The 23,512-nt window shown below is 37.6% G+C and overlaps 4 protein-coding genes across 6 annotated transcripts; 1 reads left to right on the forward strand and 3 right to left on the reverse strand.

Annotated features, from left to right (window-relative positions):
- Positions 1-1,453: 1,453 nt before the first annotated feature.
- mei-P26 (meiotic P26) lies at positions 1,454-14,039 on the reverse strand. Of its 2 annotated transcripts, XR_010548200.1 has the most exons (7): positions 13,448-14,039; positions 12,827-13,147; positions 12,617-12,761; positions 10,181-12,164; positions 9,880-10,112; positions 9,598-9,817; positions 1,454-2,706 (listed from the first exon to the last, which is right to left on the reverse strand). XR_010548200.1 is itself a non-coding variant. In XM_065302762.1 (6 exons), the coding sequence occupies exons 2-6, from the start codon at positions 12,985-12,987 to the stop codon at positions 9,713-9,715; spliced, it is 2,628 nt and encodes an 875-aa protein (XP_065158834.1). In that variant the 5' UTR covers positions 12,988-13,147; positions 13,448-14,039; the 3' UTR covers positions 1,454-9,712. The 2 variants fall into 2 exon arrangements, 1 of the variants encoding a protein (XP_065158834.1); XM_065302762.1 differs by having other exon boundaries at positions 1,454-9,817.
- Positions 14,040-14,772: 733 nt separating this feature from the next.
- Positions 14,773-18,546, reverse strand: MED25 (Mediator complex subunit 25). Its single transcript, XM_065302758.1, has 7 exons — positions 18,252-18,546; positions 17,855-18,025; positions 17,559-17,784; positions 16,795-17,491; positions 15,988-16,730; positions 15,190-15,924; positions 14,773-15,132 (listed from the first exon to the last, which is right to left on the reverse strand). The coding sequence occupies exons 1-7, from the start codon at positions 18,371-18,373 to the stop codon at positions 14,833-14,835; spliced, it is 2,994 nt and encodes a 997-aa protein (XP_065158830.1). The 5' UTR covers positions 18,374-18,546; the 3' UTR covers positions 14,773-14,832.
- Positions 18,547-19,400: 854 nt separating this feature from the next.
- Positions 19,401-22,697, forward strand: RnrL (Ribonucleoside diphosphate reductase large subunit). The gene is given in 5 exon segments (XM_065302763.1): positions 19,401-19,781; positions 19,883-19,971; positions 20,032-20,209; positions 20,274-20,942; positions 20,945-22,697. Coding segments are annotated over 5 exon segments (2,472 nt in total). The 5' UTR covers positions 19,401-19,738; the 3' UTR covers positions 22,438-22,697.
- On the reverse strand, positions 22,619-23,441 carry LOC135792143 (metallo-beta-lactamase domain-containing protein 1). 2 transcript variants are annotated; one of them, XM_065302765.1, is made up of 2 exons: positions 23,266-23,441; positions 22,619-23,201 (listed from the first exon to the last, which is right to left on the reverse strand). In XM_065302765.1, exon 2 carries the CDS (start codon positions 23,161-23,163, stop codon positions 22,630-22,632), a length of 534 nt encoding a protein of 177 aa, XP_065158837.1. In that variant the 5' UTR covers positions 23,164-23,201; positions 23,266-23,441; the 3' UTR covers positions 22,619-22,629. The 2 variants fall into 2 exon arrangements, with proteins under 2 accessions (XP_065158837.1, XP_065158836.1); XM_065302764.1 differs by having other exon boundaries at positions 22,619-23,438.
- Between the last annotated feature and the right edge of the window lie 71 nt (positions 23,442-23,512).

Below are 23,512 nucleotides of genomic sequence, written 5' to 3' on the forward strand. Positions count from 1 at the left end.
TATACTCGCATAAATAAACGAACAATATATGTAAAAATGGAGTTTGCTAAAATAACGTGAAAACAGGCTTAACTTTCCTAAAATTTGGTAATAGTTGTAACTCTACACCTTCTAAAATATAAATAAATAATTGTATAAATGATAAATAATTGATAAATTGATTGATAAATATTGATGATATTGATAAATATAGCATAAATAAAAAATGTGAAAACAGGCTTAACTTTGGGGGTCATTTTAACACAATTCGAGCAACATAAGAAGGCGCAGGTACGTGCCCTTATAAATAACTCTTGAGCAATCTAATTTTGAAAAGAAAGCTGAATTATAGGTGAAAGCAGGGCGTGAACCTACAAGTGCAAGGAGAGGGTAGGACTTGAACCCACTAATTCAATGGTAGTGCGGCTTGAAACTACTAACGGGTGGTTGGAAGGAGTTCAGCAGTCTCTCATCCAAGTACTACCCGCGCCCGACGATGCTAGACTTCGATAATCGCAGGAATGCACGGGTTTGAACCATGCTACGGCCGGTGCCTGAAGGTTCCCCATTGAAATATGAAGAGAAAACTAAAATATAGGTATCATAGCTATAAAATATGTTTCGTAAACTTGCTAATCTTAAAGGTATTGGTTTGGAAACTAACCCTACGATCGCAAATAAGATAAAAAAAAAGATCTGTTGCACTAAATCGCACAAAACAGTCAACACACAAACACCTACAAACTCAAAAATGACCTGATCAAATCTAATATAAACAGTAAGTACATCCTAATTAAAAAATCAATAGCGATATTTCTATTTCTTATTTCCAGAATTATAAAAATAAATTACCTCTAATTTGTTGCTGCATTCATATATCCTTATATGTTGATTTGTAGACGTTTGAAGATAATCTACATCCGACGGCACAACATCTTCCTCCCCAACACATGAACAGCCACTCGAATTGTACAAACACCTTGTACAAACACTCCGCACCGTTCACGCGGGATAAATCATTAGCACAACATCGCGCAAGAATATTGTCACTCAATATCATCGGTAGCCGATCAAGCAGAATACGATTTCCTAATTAAAATCTTTAAAACTGCGGCGAATCGCGTGCAACGCGTGTGAGCGGCCGGTCGACTAGAAACTGCAGGAATGTAGCAAGTCTGCCAAAGTACTGCGAGATACCGGCGAGGTGAGAAGAGGGCAGCAGCAACCAGACTCTAAAAGATCGCACGACTCCAATTCGCGCGCCGAACGTGATAAAACTTGTTTACATTCAAACGCTGATACACATGTCGAAATGACATTGAAAACAATTCAAGTTCACCTTTTTATCAAAGTTACAAAACATCGCATCTATGCAAGCAAAGTTTTATTCACTTACCTGCGGACGAATGTATTCCATTGTCGATAGTAGAGGTTTAAACAATAATACGTCATATAACAAAAATACACAGCAACATTTTGTAATTGTAAATATTTATTTTAAATAAAAAACCAAAAAAACTTACAAAGTAACAACCATAAAATCGTCATCAGTACAGTACATATACATATTATTAAATTTTTTGTGTTTTTATAAAGTAATTTTTGCTTTTTTTTTTGTTGTGATCTCCACAATTTTCTGATCGTAATATTGTAACTCTTGCATTTTCGTTTCATTTCAAGTTATGCAAGATCGCATTCGTTTAGCACTTCATTACTACGCTCGTAACTCTACTATTCTATAGAAATAAGGTACACATCGTATTCATTCGTTGGTCAATCCGCCAACCCCCTCGGGAGTAATGCGCAAATCAACCAACGTTCATTCTAATTGTTAAATATCAATAAGACAATAAAAACGCCCACACAATTAAATTTGGTTGCGTCCGTATGATCGGATATAATGGTAATAGTATAGTAATAGGTACATGAATAATTTGCAAAATATGCCGTATCAATTAATAGTACATCATATAATACGTAATATGCAATAATAACCAAATAAACTGCATCCAAAAATACATTTCTTCCGAAGCCATTTCGTTAACTCGCCATTGCAATCGTCTCGCGACGCATCATCTTCATCAAAGTTGCGTGTATTCGTGCACGTCGCTCGTCGATTCTTAGGCGCTCTCATGATAAATAAATAAAACGGCTTCCGAATTATAACCCTGAATAACCATTGTGTTTATTGTATTTGCGATTCATGCTTAGTATTTCCGTTTCGTTCGTTCATTTCCAATGTCCGCGAAAACACCCCGTTTTTGATTCATCTTGTTTATCTTACAAGGTAAAGAAGAAACTAACAACAATTAGTTTTAAAGATATAGAAAGAAAAAAAAAGGTGTAAACAACAAGTCTACGAAGAATGGTATACAAAATGAAAAATTATCAAAAAATGAGAAACAATAAGTTTCGGAGAAGCAGTAACAAAACCAAAATCAAAATTACTGTGCAATATAGCAGGATAAAGTCGGAGTTGTAAAGTAATAGATAAGAAAAGGACCGGACGACCAGTAAGTAGCGTTTAGTTATTCTTCCGCTTTGACATGTATTCGTTTTTTCGTCGCCAATCCCAATTAAATCTCTTGTTGTTTGGCTAACGTGTAAATAGACGCGATTTCTTTATCAATTCTTACATCAAGCGCTTTCAGCTCAATCAATTAGATGCCTTTTGTTTCGGTCTTTCTTTCAACTTTTAAAAATCCGTTTCAAATTGTTTCTTAAAATCTAGAAAAGTCAAGATTGTTAGATAGGTAAAACAAGCGGATTTAATATGCGCAGGCCAGCCTTTCTACTCGAACAATTGCTACCGGAGATCTGCAGAAGATCTTCAATTTGTCTCCATCTATGTGTGTAGCGCGAGATATTAATGCACATGCGTTTGAATGTTGCTTTTTTGCCACGATTCGTCGGTAGTTATCTTAAGAAATTTGTAATAATTGTAAAATGGAAACTTGTAAATATCAAGAGATTACAATTACACTTAGGTATATAGTTTTTGCATACTAGTGCGAGCAACCACTAGCAAACGCTAATCGTAGAAATGGCAATAAAATCTTTGGATGTTTTCATTTGAATTTCATTTCACACGCAAATTTGCGTGAATGTGTATACATGTAAACTCGTCAACAGTATATACGGCAATTCAAAAAAGTTCATTTTGGTGTCTTCAAAGAGCCAAGTTTCAATTTGGTTGCATTGTTAAATTCTTATTCGTTCTAAACTTATTCGCAAATTTTGTCATTCCTGCATCGTCCAAACACAACCAAGTAAAATTCTACGACAATTTGGATTTTGGAAGTTTTTTTTTGCTTGTTATTAAATATTCTTTGATGGAGAAACACGTGCTTGTCAATATATTAATTATGTATATGGTAATTAATAAGTTGCAATTGGCGCGTTGTTGTCAACTTCAATCCGGGCTGTTCTTCTCAAAGCAATTCGTAATTGGCGACTTAGAAATTCGATAAAAACGACTATCAACGACAGCTATTAGTTATTTTAAAATTCCGTAAAGTTTGCTAGAAAATTATACATGAAAATCGTCAAAATGATATGTTTGCAACGTTTACAATATGACTTAATCAACAAGAGCTTCTTACATCGTATTTTACTCTAAATTCTACAATCGTACATTCTCGTTACACGTACTGCAAAGTTTACAAACTAAACGACGCATATACAACTCGACAAAAACTAAAATCCGAATATCAGAATCGTTGAAACTTTTTTAACATCTATGCAAACACACTAAAATACATACATCAATTTATTTTAATTAACGACTCCTTTAATTTAATTTGTAGTAATTCACACGACTCTTCAAAAATATTCATTTCTTTTAGTGTTAAATTTGTACTTTCCTGACTAAAATGCAGTTTTATTTCCATTTACACCACACAAATAACGAACGTACAACTAAACTCCGCCAAAATTTTGATTCATTTCTGGTTACAACATTTGTAGAATTATTGTTTTAATTTCATGATGTTCACTCATCGTATTTGCAGTTATTGCACAATCTGCTTTCAAAACACGACACTACCATCTCCCACCTAATACTACGATATCTAAGACAACTTTGAAAAAACACGTAAAAAATAGGGGCATGTGGCAAATAGATATCTTCCTCTTATTATCGCATCGCAACAACCAAACGGGGGCAAAAAATACTCTTGATTTGCATCGATACATCAATGGGGCTCACAACCGTTCATTGAAGAAACCAATTAATTAATAAGAACCCACGCCAGCGCGCGTCACGACGCAGTGAATATATTTTACTTAGATTCAATTGGTTTGGATAATAAGTTGCATTATGAGGTAAGGTAGATAAGGTATCTTTACTTTCTTTATACATTAGTAAATATTATTATTATTCTTTTAAGTGGTGTATAGATATATTATATATGGTCGTTTCAAAATGATTGTACAGAGCGTCATCTAGAAAACCGTCTAATTCAGTGTTCAATTTTAGAATAAAATTTTTCTTTTTTTTTTTCATTGCGTTTTCGTAAAACCGGTGTTGATATTATTTCGCAAGTTTCGAAAGAATTCAAGCAACTCATCGAGAAACTAGTTAGCATTTTAGGATGTTTCATATAAAACCAACTAGGATAACAACTACATGTTCAACACGTCTGGCTAAATTTGTCAACTATACATTGTCAATTCATGTTCCATTAATGTTGTAATTTTTACGATAAATACTGATTTTCTTCTCTCGTGAAATACTTATTGCTATAGTTAAACTTTAAGCTTGAATTTGAATAACTTTCCAAACAGCTTCCTCACGCCTTCTTTAGTTTTTCGTTATTTGCGATTGCTTTTTTGTCATTATTAAATGATTCAACAAACACCCACATTAGATTTACACCAATCTTGTAAATATCCAAATCAATCAATGAATAATAAATGTATAATTTATAAATATTAACTTTTGTATGTGTGTATACATGGCGAAAATACGAGTATCTAAAAACGTTTAATATTTTCTCCTCTCCACTCTCGTTTCCTCTTTTTTTTGCATTTTGTTTGTTTTTCTCAGGTGACTTTTTAAATATTTAGACTTCATCTTAAATTCACACCATCGCTTTCCTACCGCCCGTCGCTGCTTTGTACACGATTCATGATAACATTTAATATTTTGTCAAACATTTCAATTATGAGACTGTTAGCGATTGTAAAAATCATCAAAAATCTATCACATTAAAGTTATACATGTTTCATATTTTGAATATATTTGAAAGGTAGTGGTAGTCGTGTCCTAAGTTTGTGTCTGTGTCGTATAATATTATCAACATTCGGGAAAAATTGTATGTATGTCATAAACATGCGGATGTTGAGAGAAAGTGTGTCTAATATTGCGATATTGCGTGGAATATACTTCCGGCGTGCAACAACCTTTCAGTAAGAATTAGTCCTAGAGTCCTAGTGGAAATACATCTAATTATTAACATTCGTAGTAACGCGTAGGTTCCCAAAACGTGAGGAATATAGCAAGTATATCATCAACTTCAATTCGAAAGCAACTTGATATTTTGGTGTGGGTGTGGATTCGTAAGAGTGCATTATTGAGATTTTCATAGATATTAAAAGAAACATCCAACACTCGTTTTGATTCCTTGATTCCTACTTTTTAAACTTCTATAGTAAGTGAGCAAATGCTTCTCATTTTCTTTGATAAAATGTAAATGTATATATGTATATGAAGATTTGTTTCAATTTTCTGCATTCTCATACACATAGTAGTTAATAGTACAATATGTAAACGTTTATTAATTGTCTTTGGCGAGAAAAATATGTCGATGCCATGTCAATAAGTCAACAACAACATGTTACAGGTTTTTGTTTTAAATGGACTCCCTTCTAACGCTTTACTTCGTGTGTTACATTATGTGAATGTAAATTGTAAATCAAAAGCGATTCCATTACGATAATCAATTTTGTTTCTTGATAATTTGAGTGGACGCCAAATCAGCGCGCAACTTCATAAAATATGTATGTGTGTGGGTGACTTAACTACTAAATTTATTATGCATCGCCTCACTATTTGTTTCATTATTAAGTTCTTTCATCTTGATTTGTAAAATAAAACACCAAACGAACCGACTAATCTTAATATTGCCTCACCAATTCGCCATATTTGTTAGTTTCGAACTTAATCTAGAGAAAATAATGTATGTATATTATGTATGTATATATATATAAAGAAACATTGTTAAACAATTAAATAAAAAATAAATCAGTTTCGTTCTACCTTAATATGAATCATACGATAATTGTAAATACACATTTTGTAATTGTATAAGTTGTAAAATGACTTTCGAATGACTTCATTTTGCTTATTGTTACTTCGCTTGAAAATTAATTCAATCAATAATCATGCAGAATGCGAGCGTGCCGCCGCACTCATTATTTAATTGTAAATAGTTTTGCATGTTAGTACCAACTAATATCTAATGTTTTTTTTGTGTTTTTCTCATTTTTTCTTCTTTGCCATCATGTTCAAGAGATAAAATTGACATCACAAGTAAATTTGTAAAGTTTTTCATTTGTATGCTATGTTATTACATACTAATAATATAATCGTGTATTATAAGAGGTACGGATATTAATTGTAATATTGTATAGTTTAAAATTTAGTTTGCTTCAATGCCGTGTCTCCTTGAACTGTCCCACAAACTCGATTTTCGACTGTGACTCTTTGATATATGTATCAATACTACAATTTTTAAATATTGAATGACTGTAGCTCTTGTTTTTGTGTCTCAATTAGTTTTTGCTTCATTTTGTATGCATCTCTTTACATGTATATAATATATACATAAATATCGTAATATATTTAAAAATATTTCTTGCGCGTCGCACTAAAAATGTAATAATCATGCTTGGAACGTTGCAGGTCGGTTTAGGGGCAAAACGCGCCCGCGCTGCCAAACGTGCAACGTTTAACACTCATTAGAATAGTTAATGTCATGTTGCGCAAGTCGTGCGGCGCGCAAAATAACAACGACAGACTAAGGTCACAACTTATCCTGAAGATACTATTATCACAGGCGCGGTTCGCCGTGGCTGCTTACATTTCGATTCTAATTTATTCAAACACCGAATATTTCAAAATTAAAACTTATCGCACTTCTCATACATTACATGTCGCTCTAATTAAAATTTTGGTTGTTTTCTTTGGATTGGAAACTTTTGTGTTAACCTGCAAGCAGTCACGGTGATATTTTTTGTATTTTCATTTTTTTTTTCTTTTGAAGAACAATTATATACCACAATCAAACGTACATTTACTCGAGAACATTTCAAAATGTCCAATCATTCACAGCACATTCACGCTTGTACTCAACACAAATCATTTTGGTAAGTAAATCAATAATTAATAATACAGCGGCGCTTCTTCCTTCCCTCGTATTGTTACTCAATATTAGGCTGATATAACTGTACGTGTGTATATATCATTTTGTTTTGTTTAGTTATCGTCGATCGTACTTGCTCTAGTGCGTAGACATAGTAGATACAATTGTATGAAGATAAATAATCAAATAACATTCTTAAAATTTTTAGTACCCTACAATTAAAAACAGCTACGGATGATGGCACAATGTATAATGCTATTATTTGTATTCCTTCAATCATTCTCACACCGCCCCCTAAGTTTTCAAACTTTATCGTTTTCTTTTTACACAAGTCTAACGCTAACATCCTGAAAATTTGATATTTGCACGCGTCTTTTACGATTATCCACATTCCTCATCTGCCTGGACTAAATTTACATTTTTTAAGGAAACGCCTAAGCAACCTGAGTACGTATATATGAATTTTGAATTTTAAAGCGCGCCTGTAAATATTTACGCCTAGGTATCATATATGTAAATAGAAAATCTGATGAATCAATTTGATTGAAAACATTCACCCAACCACACGCATCATCTTCCATCTCCTCCTCTGCTCTTCTCGTCGATTGTTGCATTAAATTTAATATTTAATATGTAAATAAAAGCATTCAAAAATTAATTAAACATATCAATCAATAATTTGATCTCAACTTCAAAAATAAAAATAAATAATCACAAAAAACAACAAACTTACAAACTAAAATACATTATGTGTTCGCGTAATAATTTTATTTGATTATTAAATGTTAAAAATTAAAAGTAGTTAAATAAACGGAATGATTGTTGTTGTTTGTGTTTCGTGTACGCCCAGACTATGCGGCAGTCATTCAATCAAACACAACTTTTGATCAAACTTCGGCTGCAAATCCCCTCCGTTTTACACTAATAAACTCCTGTCTCGCGCAAGTAATCAGAAATCCCAAACTCAGAGACAACAATTAGGCGATCGCAAAACATATAAGTGTATATAAAAATGTCACAAACGTATGTAGTAGTATATTGTAATCGTAGTTTTGTATAATATCAAAAAGATTGTGCTCGTATTACCGTTTTTTTTTTGTTTGTTTTTCTTTTTAAACTTCAGGTATGCGCTCTTCAAAATGGAAATTTAAATTTATACTCGTGATCACTACGCAAATCAATCACCCGCCGAGATTCATCAATTATTAATGTGCAAATTTTTGGTATTACGCTGTTTTTGTGTTGAACAATTCGAAACTTTAAAATTTAGTAATTGGCACATGAAATATCTTTGTATTTATTTTCATTATCGCTTATAGTAATTATCATCAATATATAGTAAACGTTTAGCTCGATCTCACCCACAAACTTTTTACTTTTGTTGGTTTGCATTTTCCGCGCGAATAATTGACAAATCAAAAAATTGATAAAACTTAAAAGTAATAATTATAATTAACGTGTAAATATGTAGGAACCTTATTCATCTCGCTTTGTCTGCCTTGCAGTAAATGTGTGCTTGTGTGTGTGTGTGTTTGTATGTGTGTAATTTAAAATTACATTTCTCATGAAGTTAAACTATATAAAAACATATCAAAAAACAAATCTTACGAATTGTAAATAAAGAAAACAAGTTTTAAAAAACGTTAAAATCTGCGTGTGTACACATTTTGACATTGCAGCCCCATCTCGGGGCAATTTTAGTAAATTCATAGCTAAAATACGTATGTATGTAGAATATGAATGTATGTGTGTATGTAAACTTTGGATTTAAACTTCACATGGCTTTTTGTTTGTGTACGGTCGCGATATTCATCCTCATCTACATTGTTTTTGTGTTTTTCTTTATGTGGTTTCGTAGAATTAAAAATCGTTCATGTAAATATTGTAAATCTTTTCGTTCTCACTTGAATTGTATCGCTTTAAAATTATATGTTACGGTTTAAATTAAGTGATTATGTTTTCACACTCCATAGGTTAGGCGAAAACGTTAGAAATTAAATATTAATAATTTTTAACGTTGTCGCGCAAAATCATAGATTCTGTCGATTTGACTACTATGGAAATTTGAAATATTTTAAACAAGCATCGCTGATAATAACAGCGACAGTGAGGGTGTCGATGCTTCGACGCGTAAACAAACATTTTTCATATTTTTTTTGTTTAGAACAAATCAACAACTAGTAAAATAAAATCAGTTCTGTGAATAAAAATTAATTAAATCTAATATATAAAAGAGATCAAAAATACTACTTGCCGTTGGTAGAGTGCTTTTGTTGGATGGCGCTTGTCGCTGGTCGGCAATTATGTGTGTGTGAAGAGTTCATTAGTTGATTTTCGTGCAGGGCTTCGTTTTTCTTGTTATCTTGTATTTAGAGAATGTAAAGCGTGTTGAGCACCAAGACGTGATGATTATTCTTGGCCAAGGTGACAACGTAGCCCTCGGACGTGATCTTCAAACCGCAACAGCGAGAAACCTGCACAAACATAATTACATAATTTATTTTGAAGGAAAAAAAAAAGATGAAAAAGAACTTACTTTGACATAGGGGCACTCGAATTCCGAAATGAGGTCGCCTTCACGATTGAATACAGCGACATGGAAGCGATTGCCGTGTGAGTCGCCGATGAGAATGTCGCCAGCGTCGGATATGTCGATGCCGTTCGGATAACTGGTGATGTTATCCCAACCAATGCGGCGGATGTAATTGCCATCCTCGCTGAAAATCACCACGTTGTGACCCTTGAAGTCACAAACGTAGAACTCTTTGCCTGTAAGAGACACAAACATAACGATCAATTAACTTCATGTAACAAGTCGAATCTAAGACGTGACTTACCGTGGATAGCAATATCAGACGGTTCGCGCATGTAATCGCTGCAATCAAACCATCTAATGAGATCGCCGTTTTCGGAAATCACGAAAACAGTCGGACTGACACTGTCCACAGCGACAATCTCGCCGTTGGTGGTCACTGCCAGTCCGGCAACGATGTCGATGTATCTGATGGCGATCTTCTTCAAGAAATGTCCGTTCTTGGTGAAGATTTGCATGCGCGAGCGTTCATTACCGCGATCGCAAACAACGTACTTGCCGCTTGAGCGCATCACAGCAACCTTTCGCGGATACCATAGCTGCCCCTCGTCTTTTCCAGCCACGCCGAATTGAAACTTGAACGTTCCATTCTTGTCAAACACCTGAATTCGGTGATTATTCGTGTCGGCCACGACAATATCCTCCTCTAAACCCAAGCAGAATCCATGCGGGGAGTTAAACTGCCCTTTTCCAGCGCCCAATTGCCCAAATTTACAGCGTATCTGCATCGGGCACACCTTGCCAGCTCTCTGCACCTGTGGTCCACGACCAGCTTGATGACCCATTCCATCAGGAATAATATCATCCGGTGTGGACAACAACGGCGAAGTGGAAGTCGACAACGGAGCAAACCCATTGAGAAGATTATTAGTCAACGCCGGTGAAGAGGCGCGCATCATCATACCACCCCCATTGGAAATACCATGATCTCCATTGCTAAAGCCGCCAAGCTTCGCCAGCGACTGGAGATTCTTGAATGCAGTGTCGGTAGTAAACAAGTCAGCCAAAAACGGCGGTTGAGTCGGCGATGTCGCAGTATTGGCATTCTCAGCCAAACTGGCAAGTTGAGTTATATTGTATTCAGCAATACTGGTAAAACCTTGCAAACCAGCGGAGTTAATTGGCGCAATGGGTGGAGTAGACGCCAGAGCCAAGCCTTGCAAATTGGAGCTCAAATCTCCATCGAATGAAGATTGCATCGACGTCGGCAGAGATATCGGGCTGCTGGTGGTCTGCGAATCATCGGGAATGTTTCCATTCGGAATTGGAATCATCGGCAAGTTAACCGGCTTCTCTTTCTTGACCTCAACAGGCTCTTCCATCACCGCATCAATCGGGGCAATATTTTCGGTCTTAAACCTACCGAAAACTTTCTTCATCACAGCTTCGAACTCATTAATATCAGTGACGAATTCGAACGAATAGTTGCATTCGGGTTTACGCAATTGTTTAATCAACTTCATGAGCTGGCTGCCGACAACACTACGCAGATACATTATCTCCGAAGCGGTGCCGACCTCGAGGACGCGTGTAGCGTACTTGCAAGCATCCTCCAACAGCTCAGTATCTCTACCAACCTTCTGAGTCATATCCATAATCTTCAGTTCCCTGTCGCGATACAAATTATTGAGCTGGCCGAGCGTGTCCTCGCAGCATTGCTCCAAGATAGCCTTGTAGCTCTGGTAGGATTCGGTAATTAGATCTTTGGCGGTGCTCTTCTGATTAGCAAGCTCCTCGAGAGCGCTGTCCAAGTCACCAGAGGCTTTGAACATGCCCTCGGCGACATTCTTAGTCTTATCAAGCAAGCACTGCAGTTCTTCGCGAACGCGCTGTTCGGACTCGAGAATCTGCTCGTACTTGTGGCCAGCGGCACTGTTGTGCTCCACCTTGACGCACTCAGTGCACACGGGCATCTCGCAAGTGCCGCAGTAATAGAGAAGATGTTCGCCGGCGTGCTGCGCGCACACCAACGGCTTATGGATGGTGATTTTCTTACCCTCGGCGCGCATCTCATCCAGAGAGACCACCACGTGGGTCTCAAACAGACGCATAAAGTGATGCGCTTTCTCGCAATGACTGCACAGCAAATTGTGGCACGTCGAGCAGCGCGACACGGCCACCTCCTTGGCGGTGCAGCTGGTACACTGCAAGTTGGAATTGTTGGTCACGTCAGAGATGTTGGTCGTCATTACGTCCAATGGTAATGAGGCTAATTTTTTCATGCCAACCTATAAATACCATCACATTGCATAAGAAAATCAAATTATTCAAGATACAAATATATTATGATTATGTGCTTGGCCTTCAAATGTACAGGTGCCGTGCACACTGTCGCCCCCTATCTTCGCCATCTCTCGCGCACCGCCGCCCCCGGTACGACGCGTCAGCCGCGCCAATATGCCGCACCGCGCGCTGCCACCCCAATGGGACACGTGCGGAATTGGGTCACGACCCAGTTCCGCAACTAGATCCGACCGCATTGACCCAGATGTCGAGCGTTTCGCGACAACTGGACCAGATAAAAACTTTCCCACTTTTCCAGACAACTCTAAACTCTTAATTACAACCAATTCTCACCTCATCAGATTAGGACACTTTCATTTCCTTCTCAACACCGCAAATCTTTTTTGATCTTATTACATCTAATTTGAACTCTAAAAAAATAATAATCTGCACTTACATTAGTGTCCTGTTCACAGATTGGACAGCAAATAACTGTAGTTGTACAGCCAGCATCACCACCCCCATCCATCAGCTTCATATCCAAGCATTGCTCACAAAACACATGTAGGCAAGACAGCAATCTTGGAACAACCAATGGTCCCCTGCAAATCAAATTTTATTATTATTTCAACTACTTTACAAGTAAAAAAACAGTAAATTTTATTACCTGCACAAGCGGCAATTGTCTGGATCGCCCAACAAGGCATTCTCCAGTGGACTAGAACTGCTGCTCTTGACACCATCCCCAAAAATGGTTCCTGATAGACCAAACTCCTCAATGGGCTCAAAATCCTTTTCACAGTAATCTTGTTTCAGTTCATCCATCATTGCAGCGGATTGCGGACGTTACAATGTTCCCGGCAAAGCGTCCAATGGCAATATGCGAATCGTGTCCTATCACTTGTCTTGTATTCTTGTGGCGTGAACTTGCAACTTGATTACTTAATGTTATAGGCCCCCCAAACTTGCAAACTTAAGAAACGTTCATCTGAACGTCACAAACAAAAGATATTAATAGAATAATCATATTGTATATACACACGAACATTAGTATTGGATAAATTGAAGAGCATTTAAAAAAAATAAAGCTCACAAGTAAAAAATGAGCAAGTGTGTGGGAGTAGGAAAGCTAGGTTAGTTTAACTGCACTGCGTGCGGCAAAGCTCACGAAATCAATCAATCGGGTAATTCACGCGACGTGAATAACATGCAATCATTCACTGCCTGCAGTTTAGCGAGGATTATGGCGACGCAATGAGACGATAAAGAGAAGAAAAATTACACTCACCACTGCCATGACGAGCGTGTGGAATTGTTTAGCAAATGGCGCGTCTCGCTGCGCGTTCGAGTTTGAGCGATCTGAGCAGAAGCGCAAGGGCACGCAGCAACACACAAGCAGCAGCGGGCAGCAGCACACACGGCTGCGTGGTACGCGTGCGGCGACCGCCAGCCAATCACAAATCGGTGTCGGCGCGAGCAGGAGCACGCGGCACGCGTCTTCGTCCCAAGCGGTCTCCCTTCGCTGCGCCGTTCTGTCGCACTCAGACCCACTCACTGCACGCTCTGACGCAACGACAACCACGGGCGCACTGTGTTAACACGTCCGCCGCGCGGGTCCACTTGTCCGCATGCAGTGTATAATCAACGAGACCGAGCGACTGACTGAGGGACGCGCAAAAAATCACTGTGTCGCTCGCACATCTCGCCGCGTGGGCGATGTGATAACGCGCCACACTGCGGAACGAGGAAGCGAGATGGACTAATATCCGCATGTCTCCTACAATGTCGCAGCGTCAAATAAACACGCAACAATCGGTTGAATTTCTAGAAGTTGAAACATATTATACATAATTTTCGGACACCCTATATAGATGTGGAGTTATTGTGCATTAATATTTATAACAGGTTGCAATTGAGTTGCGCGATGCCCGCCCACACAATATCACACACACCGCATGCGAAAGCAATAATGACTATTGATAAGAACAACGCGATGACCTTGGGGCGGCGGGTGCCTTTAGTTTCTTGTTTGTATACAAATAAATGAGCGCTGGCTCAAAAGCTAACGCAAGCAATTAATAAAATAAATGCGTATAATCCCGCACATCATCCGCAATGCGGCTGTAGTTCCACGGGCACATTTATATTTCATTCGTCTGCAGTTACTAATACCTGATATACCTCAATAAATGAAATTTTCATTCAAAATTCATCTTTTCATAGAAATAAAGATTGAGTTTTAAAAAAGATAAGAAAATGTACTCACCGATGAATGAATGCACATCGAGGCTCCAATTAACATGTAATAAATGATTGCGAATGCGTATGCCGAGATTTGAATATGTAAATTTGTCGCAAAACAACTAAGACACAAGTGTGATGCAATGATCTGGTTTCGAGAATCTGCGTCTCACCGCCGCCACGATTTTTTGCCCCTTGTAATATGCTGGCGACAGTAAACAAATCACCATAGCAAATGCGTTTTGCTTTTATTTTGATGTTGTTTTCCTCCAGCAACTTGATTTTGTTTTTGCCGCTGGTTTGTTTACAAACCAAACAAAAACAATTTTTATAATTATGGACATTCATCGTAGGCAACCACTCATACACATCTTTAGACATTAATACGTTTATCGCTTGTATATATGTATATAAATTACGTTAAAATAATGCTTAATTATTGGTGAAATAATCAAAGTTTGAAACTTCATCGAAGTTCACCTGATTATTTCCTTGCCCTTGTCCCATTTGTTGATCCATCGTTGGTCGCGGTCCGCCATGTTGCATATTACCACCCATGTTCGGATGCATCTGCCCAGCCATCATCTGTTGACGATATTGTGGCTGTTGTTGTAGCAACGTCCTCAATCCTGGATTGTTTGGTAGGACTTGTGGTCCGCCAGGTCCCGATAACATCATTCTTTGAGGTTGTATACAATTCGGCGTTGGTATAACAGTTTTCATACGTTGTTGCTGTTAAAAATCAAAAATTAAAAATAAAACAGCAAAGTATTCAACAATGCGCCTTACATCAAGCAACTTATATTGCATCTCTTGTTGCTGAGCAACATGCAACGCCTCCTGTAACTGTTGCGTCTTCATATGGGAAATCCTCTCGAGTTGATTCTTATACTGTTGCTCCTGTTGTTGCGCAACTTCCAGCGTTTGCTTCAACTGATTAATCTTATCCAGATTAACCTGTCGCTCCGCCTCAAGTTGATTATACCCTTGCTGTGGCCGATTAGGCCCACCCATCATACCACCTTGTTGACTCCCACCCGCCATAGTTTGATTAGGAGGAGCTTGTTGCTGTGCTTGATTCGGGATCGGCATCCTCAACCGCATCCCACCAGGCATATTCGGGTTCATCATCCCACCGGGACCAGGAATATTCGGTTGTGGTTGACTACTGGAAGTAACCACATTCTGTGTGAGTTGACCACCTCCCATGGTCATCGTGTTCTTTTGCACCATCATCATTGGTTGACTCGCTGATTGCGGAGTGGAAGTATTTGGCATTTGTGTAGGACAACCAATTCCAGGCCCAGGTTGACCAGGATTCATGCCTTGCGTCTGATCAACACGACGCATAATTTGCGTGGATTTTTGTTGCTGGATTACTTTTCGAAGACGATCAACAAACGCAACTTGATCGTTAGGAATGAAACCTAAATATGCGCGTTTCTCAGCGGTGTAGAGAAGAATCAAGACTTTAATATCACAAACGGATTGGTTGTTTGCGCCTGTAAAGTGTACACAACCAGCCTGCATACAAAATTTAAAAATTAATCAAAAAAACTTAAAAATAAATAAAAATCAAATACTTACAAAACCAGTACTCATAACTTTCGTCAAAGAATCCAAAGCCTCACATGGCAATGGATGAAAAAACACCGATTTCGAATTCTTCAAATACGCTCCACCAATATTTCCAATAAGTTGCTTAGGCATCAATTGCATAATCAACTTGTGTGGCCATCCATCAGCCTTCAACTCCAATTCGCCATCTTTAACGCCAGCCGAAACAGAGCATTGCACTTGTTTAGTAATCTTTTGCGAATCCGGCAAAACCTTTGGTTTTTCAATCCATTCCAAAACACCCTGCCAGATTGTTTGCCTACCCCCAGTACCAGGCTGTGCTTGTGAAGTAATCGGTTGATTACCCTGGGCTTGCTGTTGAATAGGCATGGATTGTTGCATGGTCCCTGGACCTACGTTACTCACATTAGGCATTACATTAGGCGGAACACCTTGGTTCACATTCACGCCTTGTTGATTTACATTGGACATAGAGGTTTGTATATTTTGCTGTTGTTGTTGTTGTTGGGCTTGTTGCTGTTGCTGCTGTTGTTGCTGTAAATTTTGCTGTTGTTGTTGCATATTCTGCTGCTGTTGGTTTAGCTGTTGTTGCGCAAGCTGTTGCTGCTGATTCAACTGCTGTTGTTGATTCAATTGTTGCTGTTGATTCAACTGTTGTTGCTGTTGTTGCGGCGTGAGTAAACCCATACGAATTTGCTGTTGTTGGTTGTTCGGGTGTTGTTGTTGAGGAGACATCGCTACGTTATTACCCACTACAAGAAAAACGTAATAGAAAAATTAGCAAAAAACGCAAAATTTCCAGAATAAAATGCTTACATGAGTTAAATTGATTAACCGTATTAGGCATAGAATTCGGCGGTTGTGTAAGTTGCGCAATCAAAGCACTCCCCTGACTCTGTCCCCCTTGAGGTTGATTCTGCATGAATGGTGGCCGTTGCGGTTGTTGTGGCGGCATCATCCATCCACGTTGCGGACGATTTCCACCCATACCACCCATGGAAATAGTCTGTTGATAACCAGGCGGTGCTTGCATTTGCGTGTTTTGGAACTGCTGGTTGCCCATCAGTCCACCGCGTACTTGATTCATTAGTATATTCTGCTGTTGTTGATTTTGTTGCTGCAGCGATGTAATGCCTTGCGGATTGTTCGGGCGGAAGACATTATTCGGCCCAACTTGATTAGGTCCAGCGTTAGGATTTTGACCCATCATGTTAGGATTAACACCTTGTTGACCACCAGGAATAGGAGAATCATTGTTTGCAATCGGACTTGGCAATGAACCGATTTGTATAGGATTGCTGCTAGGAAGTTGGTTTTGAGATGAAGTAACAGGGCCACTCGGTGGAGTCAAGGGTCTTTCTTTAAGCGAGAAACCTTTAAGAAGTACCAAATGTCGTGGATCTTTCGCATAATTTTTAGTTTGCGAGATTGAGAGATCACCACCGGCTTTTTCAAAGAGTTTATACAAGGATGGAATTTTTCTTGGGGAAATAATTGATAAATTAATCCCATTCTAAGAATAAAATGAAAATAATACATTATTTACCTATTTGGTAAATTATTACATTCATTCAACTCACTTCCTGTAAAACTCCTGCAAGTTGTTCAGTATTCTTCCCAGAATAATTATGTGACTCCAAAACTGGAATCAAATATGGCGGCGAGTGACAAACCAAGATACAATGTTTCTGCACAGATGCATTACTAGCAGCATCTCTTTTCTGACCCAACTCTTCAAAACAATTTAAAGCTGTGGCTAGACCTTCGCCGATATTTGCATGGGATTCACCTTTACCCCCAATCAATCTTAACAAAACAAACCCAACATATATTTACATCATTCTTATTCTTTTCTAATGAACATTTATTGACTTACTCAAGTTTATCAAGTGCATTCAGTAATTTACTTGGACTTGAATATGGGCCAATTGTGTCACTGCTAGGACTTGGCAAACAATCTGCTGCATGGTAAACTACAATACCATACAAACAATTTGCATTCTCAGAGATATAGTTAATATCATCAATATTTCCCTGGCTAAAGTATCTGTAACAATTTCAAAAACAAAAAATGGGTAACTAATTAAATCTAGTAAGGTGTGCAGTTAAAATTTTAATAAAAAAAGGATCAGGTGTGTAAATTTTCACATAAAACAGCAAGGTTACATCCAAGATTAACCAGATACCTCAAACCATCTTCAAATATCCGTTCGGTTTCATCATGTTTCGTATGTAATGTGAAATAATTTAGAATGTATTAGAAAGTCACTTACTCTAGGGATGGTAGAATGTAGTTCGTCTTCAAATCGTTTATGTATGCTCCATTTATAGCTGTTGCTTCGATGACGAAAATTACGTCGGCTTGTAAGCCGTGATCAGCCGGGCACACAACCATTTTGTTAAAAGAATAACAACTTATTAACTTATTAGTTGGTTTATGCTATTGTTGCGAGTATAATCGAGTAGTTATCACTTCATTTTAATGAGTTTCACGGAGAAAAGCAATTACTATAACTTGGTTATGTTTCTGTTGTTCCTCCGCCAACCCTACCAACTCAACTGAGTGTAAAACAGAACCTGTTATTGACGATAACACCTCGTACGCTTAAACAAAAGCAAAATGATTTTATGAAATTGTAAGAAAATTAACTTTATAAATGTCTTCCATTTAAAAAATATTCTATAGTTTAATAGTATTAATAGATTATTCATGTAAAAGACGTAAAAAGTTCAAAAACCGTTCTTTGATCGCGCATGATCGCCTACGATCGTAATTTTTCGTCTGTTGAAAACAAAGAATATTTGCAGAAACAAATAAAAGCTATATTTTTATATTTTAGCAACCTATGAATTATATATCCATGATAAAACAAAATAAAGTGTTGATAATAATAATTAATAACCTTTCAAGTTTCAGTTTGAATCGTTTTACCCGCGAGTATTGAATATAATTCCTTGAACAAATCCAACAACCCTCAACATGATTGGTCCACTGCTTCGTGCTCGGTCATTATTTACAAGACAACCGATTCGCACTCAAATCTGGAAGAAACTTTGCGAGAAAAGAGTCCCACCCGACCCGAAAGATTTCCTGTCCAAGTCCATCGGCGGTGATCCCTTCTATATGGTACCATTTCAAATCAGGAATCATATGCGTTTTACCATTGTTTTCCTGTTATACTTCGGAATTGCTTTCTGGGCTCCACCGATTGTCGTTCATCTTCAATTGTACAAACGGCAATTAAATGCTAATTAATATGTCGCATCTGACGTTGATTTGAACTTTCAAACAAAATAAACACTGAATTTGAAAGAAACGAACACGTCTTCCACCTCTTTTGATTTAATTGTGCTTCTTGCGCATGCTTACTTATTTTGAATAAGTTTTGGCGGGATACTCGGGCGGTTTTTATTTTTTTTGGTCATGGGCCGCTGTTTCGCGCCACTTGTTTAAGGTTATCGCAGTTTTCGCACCGCTTTTTACAACTTACCCTCATTTACTCACACTGCTGCGAGTTCGTTATAAAACGGCCGTGCGTTACGCCGAACGATCTTGTTCATTCTTGTTTGTGCACGACGCAGTTTGCCTCGCGTGAGGCAGGTGTTTTTTTTTATATAATCAACGATTTTTACCTGCTATTGTTGGGATTGCAACGGAATTTCTTCCACTTTTTCGTTTTATTGTAACAGTCGACGAGGGAGTTAACTTGTAGCCACCCTCTTCCTCTCGATAATCGCAGTGCAGAGTCACATTTTTACAATGGTGAACAAACCTTTGAGCAAGATGTTTGTCCTTAAGAGAGGTGAGCTAAAAACTTATATTAAATGTATAAAATACTAATAGATCAAGTGTAAACTAATTAAACAACATCCATAACATGTTAATAAATATCTTTATCTTCAGATGGAAGAAAAGAAGAAGTCCACCTTGACAAGATCACCTCAAGAGTACAAAAGCTCTGTTATGGATTGAATGCAGACTTTGTAGATCCTGTAAGTAACATTTCTTAATGTATTTATTCATCTGAATAATGTTTATTTTTCTTTAATTAGTTGGCAATCACTTTAAAAGTCATCAATGGCCTCTACCCTGGTGTCACAACAGTTGAGCTGGACACTCTGGCTGCTGAAACAGCAGCTATGATGACCACAGATCATCCTGATTATGCTATACTTGCCGCACGTATTGCCGTTTCCAATCTACACAAGGAAACAAAGAAACAATTTAGCGGTAAGTCTCATAACATTACACTAAGACTTATAAAAGTATTAATTCAATTTGATTGCAATAACAGATGTTATTGAGGATTTATACACGATGATCAACGAGAAAACCGGTAGACGTTGTCCGCAAATCTCTGATTATCACTATAAAATCATCATGGAGAATGCCGATAAATTAAATTCCTGTATCATCTACGATCGCGACTTCTCTTACAATTATTTTGGCTTTAAAACCTTGGAACGATCTTATTTAATCCGCATTAATGGAAAAATTGTCGAGCGTCCTCAGCATATGTTGATGCGAGTTTCTGTCGGAATCCACGGTGAAGATATTCCTGCAGTTATAGAAACCTACAATTATTTGAGTGAGAGATATTTCACTCATGCATCGCCGACTTTATTTGCTGCTGCAACACCGCGTCCACAATTATCTTCATGTTTCTTGTTGATGATGCCTGATGATTCCATTGAGGGTATTTTCCGTTGTCTTAGTCAATGCGCTTATATCTCGAAATCCGCTGGTGGAATCGGTGTGAATGTACACAACATCCGCGCGAATGGCACTTACATTGCTGGAACTGGCGGACATTCGAATGGGTTGGTACCTATGCTGCGTGTTTTCAACAATACAGCAAGATATGTTGATCAAGGAGGTAACAAACGCCCCGGTGCATTCGCTATCTATTTAGAGCCATGGCATGCGGATATTTTTGATTTCTTAAACTTAAAGAAAAACACTGGAAAGAGGAATTACGCGCGCGTGAATTATTCTACGCGCTATGGATTCCTGATTTGTTTATGAAGCGCGTTGAAGAGGACGGAAAGTGGTCATTGATGTGCCCACATCAATGTCCTGGATTGTCTGATTGTTGGGGTGAAGAATTCGAGAAATTGTATCAGAGTTATGAGGAACAAGGCAAGTTTACCAAACAAGTTGATGCTAGAAGTCTCTGGTCGCAAATCTGCGTATCACAAATTGAGACTGGAACACCTTATATGTTGTACAAAGATGCATGTAACAGGAAATCTAATCAACAGAATTTGGGAACGATTAAATCTTCGAATTTGTGTACTGAGATTATTGAATACACTTCACCGGATGAGATTGCCGTATGTAATCTTGCTTCAATTGCTGTTAACATGTTTGTCGTTGATAAAGACAAGTATGATTTTGATGAGCTCAAGAAAGTTACTAAAGTTGTGACTAAAAACCTGAATAAAATCATTGATGTTAACTATTATCCTGTACCAGAGGCGAAGAAATCTAACTTGAGACACCGACCAATTGGTATTGGTGTTCAAGGCCTTGCAGATGCTTTTATTCTCATGAAAATGCCGTTTGAAAGTGCAGAAGCTCAAAAGTTGAATGTTCAGATTTTCGAGACGATTTATTACGGAGCTTTGGAAGCCAGCTGTGAAATCGCTGAAGTTGATGGACCGTATTCAACTTATGAAGGTTCACCAGTCTCCAAAGGTATTCTACAATATGAAATGTGGGATGTAACACCGACAAGTCTCTGGGATTGGTCTGCGTTGAAGGCTAAAATCGCTAAACACGGAATTAGAAATTCACTGCTCCTGGCACCAATGCCAACTGCTTCCACTGCTCAAATTCTAGGCAATAATGAATCCGTTGAGCCTTATACTTCTAACATCTACACGAGGAGAGTGTTATCTGGTGAATTCCAAGTGGTAAATCATCATTTACTCAAAGATTTGACTGATAAAGGTTTGTGGGATGATGTGATGAAGAATCAAATCATCGCAAATTGTGGTTCGATTCAAAACATTCCAACTATTCCGGATGATTTGAAGAAAATCTACAAAACCGTCTGGGAAATCTCACAGAAAGTCATCATAAACATGGCCGCTGATCGCGGTGCTTTCATTGACCAATCGCAAAGCTTGAATATTCACATTGAGAAACCGAATTATGGAGTTTTGACATCGATGCATTTCTACGGATGGAAAAAGGGATTGAAGACTGGTATGTATTACTTGCGCACAAAGCCCGCTGCTAGGCCGATTCAATTCACGGTTGATAAGTCTAAATTGATGGTGAAGGAAAACGGAACCGCACAAAACGGTGTAAGTAATGGTGATACGAAGGAAAATGGCGTCAATGGTAACGATAAAAGTTTCCATGAGGAAGAAGTTGAGGAGGTAGAAAAGAATATGGCGGCGATGGTTTGCTCACTGGCCAATCCTGAGGGTTGTGAAATGTGTGGAGCTTAAATTATATTTTAGGAAATTATACCTTTGTGCCTTTTATCTTTATATGCTCCAATTAATCTTAAGTTTTAGTTTATAGTCAAATACATAAATTTTCCAGCTTTACTTTTATGAATCTTGTCTAATGTATTGTAGAAATTGACTGCGGTTTGTCTTATAGTTTTAATTGAGTATTTCATATTGATACAACTTGATTTAAGTTTTATTTGGGTTTTTAAACATGGGACCATGTCCAGGTACAATAAAATCAGCTATTTCAAGAATTTTTCTTCTACTTTCCTCCTGAATTTCAGGAAAGTCACTGCAACACTTCCACAGCTCCTCATCATCCATATCTTGTTTCTTTTCAAATAAATCACCTACAATAGCAATTAATCCTTCTTGTGTCTGTACCAGGACTGTTATACACTCAGAGGTATGTCCAGGTGTTGTTATTAATTTCACATACTCATCAATTACATGGTTATCTTTGAAATCATAGTCATAATACAAATCATTCCTGGAAATGCATGTTTTTCCAACTATGTGTAAAGCGTTTTGGAAGAGATAGTTGCAACCAATGTGGTCCGAATGGCTATGAGTACAGATAACATAATTTATGTCTTCAGGTTTGATATTTTGTTGCTGAAGAGCTGTGATAAGGCTGTCACCATCCCATGGTGTTCTTGTATCAATAATTATCTTGTTTTTTTCGCTTTTTAATAATGTACAGGTACAATTAGCCTTCATACCCTCCTCTACGGTTGTAGAGTAACCATCAAAGAGTACTATTAATTCGTATTTACTCATAGTTTTAGTTTAGTATGATAAATATATAAGTTCTTTTCTCACCCTGCTTTTAATTATCACATGCTGCACAAAGTGCCGACAAAACATATAGGCAACCCATACTGCGCAAAACAATATTAGAACTTAAATTTTAGAGTTTTCCTTAAATAAAGTTGCTTTTAAATAATTTCATGCACTTTTTCTAAGTTATGTTTTTAGGTATTTACGTTTGATTAGTACAAATAATTATAAATGAATAAACCTAAATTGTGCAAACGTGGTTACGGCAATTTCGGCGCAAAATTTACTC

This window comes from Atheta coriaria, unplaced genomic scaffold (assembly GCF_025399875.1).
Source record: "Atheta coriaria isolate IRGN ID8LTWV9N9 unplaced genomic scaffold, Caltech_Dcor_3.1 hic_scaffold_5_pilon, whole genome shotgun sequence".
In the NCBI taxonomy this organism is placed as follows: Eukaryota; Metazoa; Arthropoda; class Insecta; order Coleoptera; family Staphylinidae; genus Dalotia; species Dalotia coriaria.